Raw genomic sequence first — 6,000 nt, 5'->3', positions numbered from 1 at the left:
CTCGACCTGACAGAGGTTAGCATCTTCCAAACTGGAGAATGAACACGCCAGGGAACACGCTTATGGCAAGATCGCTCCTCAAAAGCCTTCCAGCCCCACGACTGGAACTGCCTTCCCCTCATGTGCAGAGCAAACACAACATCTCCGTCGGCTTAACGGAGCATAAAATCAGAACTCTTCTTGCTGGCTAAATTTTCTCTCGGTCTGGGTTGGAAACCACTGCAAGGATTCCCCCCCCCCCCGAACTAACTTGGGAGCCCTGGGATTCTGCCTACTGGGTCAGCACCCACCCCAAGCTAAGGCCGGTGGGACTTTGCTCCTTCTTCCTACTCGACAGATACTTCATGTGTAAGAGAGAGAGTTTGTTTTAAAACACAGTACATGGGCTACCTCTTCCAAGCAACGAAAAGCGAGAAGGCTGCCTTGTTTTCAACGTATTCTTTAAAACATAAAGAGCCCAGCGGGAGGCGGCTGTTCTCATTCCTTCGGGTCATGAAATGATAAGACTTCTATGTGCAATTAGAAACGGCGGCCCCCGCTCGCCCCCCCCCCCAGAAATGAAATGCATGTTTTTACAACAGTTCGTTGCGCAGACACTGAGGAATTAAGTGGCTCGCAAAACTAGGTCTCCGGATGCTGTAATTCGTTGCACGCGCAAGCCGATGAGCTGACAGGCAGTGGTGGGACTCGGACGACGGGCAAGGAAATGGGCTTAGAAAAACAGCCAGGCAATTGCAAAGCCATTCGACACGCACATTCGCAAACACGCCCCCCCGCCCCCCCCACCCCTGGCAGACGCCGCAGGACGTTTATCTGGAGAGCCGCTCTGAAACCAACCTCGCCCGCCCTCCGTTTCCACGGGGAAGGGAGCGAAATCAAGCTTTAGAGTCCGTGGGTGTCGCTTCCCCTTCGCAACGGTCTCCAAGCCATCCCTGGCGCCCCCTCTCCTCCCCCCCCCCCGGCAGTTTCACGTGGAGGCAGCTGCTTCTGTAACAGAAACCAAAGACTCGGTCGTTTACGCGGAGCGATTAACGAAAAAGAAACCGATTTAACTTCCGGACGATTCTGCCTTGCCCGACAGGAGGGGAGAAGGGGTATCAAGCTCCTGTGCGTCCCCCCCCCCAGCGACAAAATCAAACCAAAAAATTTTAGTGCAAAGGATAAAAAAAAAAGGAGGGGGGGACCAAATGATGGAGCTTTGGTGACAAGCCGAGGGAGGAAAGGAAGGGGAGAGACGGCTCTCGGAGAAAGGTCCTCTCCCGACAGCAAGGCGTACGGAAAGGGATGGAGATGGCACCGTGGCGAGAGGCAGGAAGGGGACGGGGGGGGGGGGCGGGCAGGCATTCGGCAAGTGGAGGACAAGCGTTGCGAAATTGGACACACAGCGGAGAACTCCCCCCTCAGTTTCGACAGGCCCGAGGCAGGCCGGCCCCTTCTCCCTCGGACGTCCGGGGACTTGCGACGTCAGCATGGGCTCACCTGGCGTGGCCCCCGCCCCCACCCCCCGCCCGTCCGCCACCCCGACTACAGCCGGTCCATCCGGAACGTGTCCTCTGTGGCCGGGTCGGCAAGGACCATGTCGGGGTCGTTGAGCATGTGCAGCCCGTCCAAGGTCAAGGGGTCGATTTTGAGTTCGTCCAGAGGAAACTGGGAATCGGAGTCGAAGCTGACGTCCCCCACCCCAGCCAGGGAGCTGGTCAGGTCCTTCGACAGGCTGGGAGGCGATTCCCCGGTCACTGAAAGGGGGGAGGGATAGAAGAAGACAGAGCTTTGGTCAGGCTCGCCAGGTTCTCTTCCGGCCGGACGCACGGAACACTAACGTCGGGCCAGAAAAACCAGCGCGAGAGCGTTGGAGAGCTCCGACGAGGGGGAGCCCACTGCCCCATGGGTCACTGGTCCCACCGTCGAACCGCTCTGACGGGCACAAAGCTTCTCCTAACAGCCCTTGGATCTAGTCTTGCTGCGCTCTGGGATGGCAGCAGGGAACAGGGTGCTTTTTTTGCCACACTTAGAATCCCGTGTACAGTTCTGGTCAAGATGTTGTAGAGGTGGAAAAAGGGAAACTCAAAGGACCCAGGGGCTGGAGCATCTCCCCTAGGAGAGAAGGTGGGATGGCTTAGCTTGGAAAAAAGGAGGCTGAAGGGAGACCTGACAGAGGTGGACAAAATGATGCACCGGGTGGAGAAGGTGGAAAGGCAGACCTTTTTCTCCCTCTCTCATAATGCTAGAACCCAAGGGGGTCATCCCAGGAGGCTGATAGGTGAGAGATTCAGGACAGATCAAAGGAAGGACTTCTTCACACAGCACAGAGTTAAACTCTGGAACTCACTGCCACAAGGTGTGGTGATGGCCACCCATTTGGATGGCTTTCAAAGGGGGTTGGATCAATTCCTGGAGGAGGAGAAGGCCATCAAGGGCTCCTATCCCTGGTGGTTATGTGCTACCTCCAGTATCCGAGGCAGTAAGCCTGTGTGCGCCAGTGGCTGGGGAACACGGGTGGGAGGGTGCTGTTGCACCGTGTTCTGGTCGGCAGCTGGTCGGCCCCTGTGAGAGCAGAGAGCTGGACTAGAGGGACCCTCGGTCCAATCCAGCAGAGTTCTTCTGATGTCCTTCGGTCACCTTCTCTCGGACAGTGCTCCTGGGATCTGTCGAGGGCTTTCTATATCTGAACCTCCTCCATCTCCTGCCGCCGTGTCCTCCTCCACCCCCTCTTGCTCTCCACTACCTCACTCCTTCTGGGACATTCACTGGAGGGGGAAACTCCTGCCCTACACCCCCCCCCCGGCTGGGGAGGGGGCTCCTGCCCGCTTTTCGCCAGAGCCCTGTGCCCCGAGCCAGCCCACCTGTCAGGATGATATTCGGGATGTTGCCGTGGCTGGCGTAGCTGAGCTGCTGCGCATCCTGGAGGCTGCCGTGGCTCCCGGTGAGCCCCATCATGGCTGCCTGGGAGTAGTTGAGGGTGGAGCAGGGGCTGTACAGGCTGTTGGAGCTGATGGCGTTCTCGATCATGTTGAACTGCTCGAGCTGGAGGAAGGAATCCTGGCGTCAAGAGCTTAAAAAGAGCCCAGCGAGAGCGAAGCGACGCTTCGTCAGGGTCAGCGCTTCGCTTCGCCCGATGCTTCCGAGAAGCCCGCCAGCGCCACCCAGAAGTGGGCATCCGGTGGGCTACAACAGGCCAGTAAAAGCAGACGGAGGGGGACGGGTGGGAAAGACGTCAAAGGGGCAAGGCCTCTCGCTGACTGGGTTCAGACGACGTGACAACCAACGGTGGGTTGAACAGTCAACCGACTGTGTCGTCTCTTGGGACTTTTTCACACCAGGGTTGGTTCTCCGGCTGAAATAACCAACGCAAACAGCCAACACTGTGCAGAGTGGATTATTTGGACAACTGCGTCGTGTGACGGGCACCGTGGACCGTTTCGTTGCACACCGCCGGCTCCTTTCGGTGACTGCAGAGTCCCCTGGCAAGAGCAACCCAACAGGCCTCTGCCGCTCTAGTCCAGCCGGCAGCACTCGCAATGCCTGATGGGATACTAGCGGGAGGGCTGAGTTGGGGAGAGAGGGCGGGGGGGGGGATGTGTCAATCAAACATACCGTTGATTAATAGTCAACTCGACACTGGCCTTAATCCACACCACAGCTGATTATAATCTTGACACGTGGGGAGTCCCCCCTCGATAATCAACCGTGGAGCTGACTGTTAACCCACCACTAACTATTGTGTTGTTCAAACGTAGCTACGCTCACGTAGTTACACTACTGTCGTTTACCTGCGGGATCGCCTTCTCCCGTACAATCCGCCCCACACGCTCAGGTCCTCTGGGAAGAAGCTACTTCAGTCAGCAAAGACTAGGCTGACAACCGTTTCCCAGAGGACCTTCTCTTCGGCTGCTCCCAGACTGCGGAACGGCCTGCTGGAGGAGACTCGTCAACTCTTCAGTCTATTAGCATTCAAGAAAGCGATCAAGACTGATCTCTTCCGGCAGGCCTATCCAGGGGGATTTTAGGATGCTTTTAGGATGTTTTAACAACGTATATTATTATCTTAACTCAGTTTTATGTATTTTATATTTATTGTTGTTCCCTGCCTTGATCAAAATGGAGAGGCGGGTAAGAAATAATAAAATCTAGAATATCTATGATGAGTCCAGGGTCATCCCTGCAACAGAGAAGGAACGTAAATGCACAAGTGGTGGTCGTGCCCTGAGGCAAGTGTTTATTGGAAAGAAGTGTCCCAGGAGATCAGTTCGACAACTGGACAATGGGTCCACCCATCTCCTCATTGAGCTCTGTTAAATTTATGCAGGGGACTAGATATTAAGCCCTTAAATAAGGATTTAATAAACCATCTATTACTGGCGGCTAGAAGGTTGATAGCAAAACACTGGAAGGATGGCAAAGGGCTTCTGACTGAAAACCGGTTTCAAAGGGTTTGGCAGACTGCCCTCTTAGAAACGCGGACGCGAAAAACGAGGGACGCAAGAGGACAACAAAGCGAAGATAAATTAGAGGGGGTATGGTGGGGATTCATCAATTACGCTATTAATTACGCGAATAAAGAAGAAGGTGGGAGAACACCCCCACTGGCATTCTTAGAAATATGGAAAACATAAGAGGAAGGGTAAAGAGAGTTAGTCCTGGGATGTCCTAAATGGAGTCGTATTGAACAGAATTTAAATGAAATCAAATGAACTAATCAAGGTTAAATATTTTTACCCAGGCTTGTATAAATTTGCATAATTTAGTAATGAAGTGTGTATCTCTGTATTGACTCCGAATGTACATACGCGATACATTAGTTGACCCGTGTAACCAGACTCACACAATAATAAAAACATTATTTAAAAGGGGAAAAAAAGAAAAGAAATAATAACAACAACAACTACTCCAGCTGGACATCAGGAAAAACTTCCTGGCTGTTAGAGCAGTACGACAATAGAATCAGTTACCTAGGGAGGTGGTGGGCTCTCCCTCACTGGAGGCCTTCAAGAGGCAGCTGGACAAGCATCTGTCAGGGATGCTTTAGGGTGGATTCCTGCATTGAGCAGGGGGTTGGACTTGATGGCCTTGCAGGCCCCTTCCACCTCTACTATTCTATGATTCTATGACATCTACTACTACTACATGGGGGGAAAGTCTCCCATTCACGCCAATAAGAGATCACACACACAAATGCAAACAGCAGGGGCGCACTCACCTGGTGAGATAAAGCATTTGCCTGCCTGGCCGTCATCTGCTGATCGTAACAGGAGTCCCCAAAGACGCTCCCCAGGATGGAGGTTTGCTGCAAACAAAGAAACAATGGGTCTGGGTGGAGAAAAGCCCACGTGCGTGCGGCTTGGGCTGAAGTTCAGTGAAGGCACCAGCCGGCCAGGGCTCCCCCAAGCGCCCCCCCCCCCACCGCCAGCACTTTTAACTGAGCTTCTGGGCTTTGGCTCCCCCACCCCGCCCTTTGGTCATCTCCGTAACAAGCCAATCTGCTCCGAGTTCATTCAAGAGACGCCTCGGAGTGAGGGTGATCTGATCGTTAGGAGGGCGGAGAAAGGAGGCGGAGGGCCTGAGAGGGAGGCTAGGCAGCCCCTGCGCCACAAAACACAATTCTTGCGGCCCCTGCTTTGCAGTTATTTCTCTGACGGTGGATCAGCCGTGGTATGTCAACCTAGCACTATAAACAGATTCATTAGTGCACTAATTGACCATAAGAATTCCTTTCTCCTTCTCTGTGGCACTCATACATGTTTCGCTTTTACATATATTTTGTAGTGGCTGGCCATTGAAGAAGACTCCCGAGTCGAAACGCGTCTGGCCAAGGCAACCAAGCTCGTGAAGCGCTTTTTTACTGCATTTTTAAATGCGTCATGGATCGTGTATATTGTAAGTGCTCTATAGTCTTGATTGTATGTTTCACCTTATTTTACTATAACATTTTGTTGAAAGCTACCACCTTAACCTCCTTGGTTTTCTAGTCTATCCCACAAGCCCCACGTTTCCTATAGAGGC

The 6,000-nt window shown here is 53.4% G+C and overlaps 1 protein-coding gene across 3 annotated transcripts in view; it reads right to left on the bottom strand.

Annotated features, from left to right (window-relative positions):
• Window positions 1-1,477: 1,477 nt before the first annotated feature.
• CRTC1 (CREB regulated transcription coactivator 1) overlaps window positions 1,478-6,000 on the bottom strand; it is a 54,160-nt gene continuing 49,637 nt past the window's right edge. For all 3 annotated transcript variants that reach the window (XM_063147243.1, XM_063147245.1, XM_063147244.1), the window contains 3 exons: window positions 5,198-5,284; window positions 2,844-3,024; window positions 1,478-1,736 (listed from right to left, as the gene is read on the bottom strand). In XM_063147243.1, coding sequence (XP_063003313.1) covers window positions 1,525-1,736; window positions 2,844-3,024; window positions 5,198-5,284 — 480 coding nt within the window. In that variant the 3' untranslated portion in view covers window positions 1,478-1,524. The remainder of the gene's footprint in view (window positions 1,737-2,843; window positions 3,025-5,197; window positions 5,285-6,000) is intronic.

This window comes from Elgaria multicarinata, chromosome 23 (assembly GCF_023053635.1).
Source record: "Elgaria multicarinata webbii isolate HBS135686 ecotype San Diego chromosome 23, rElgMul1.1.pri, whole genome shotgun sequence".
Classification (NCBI taxonomy): Eukaryota; Metazoa; Chordata; class Lepidosauria; order Squamata; family Anguidae; genus Elgaria; species Elgaria multicarinata.
This window is presented reverse-complemented; position numbering and strand designations above follow the sequence as displayed.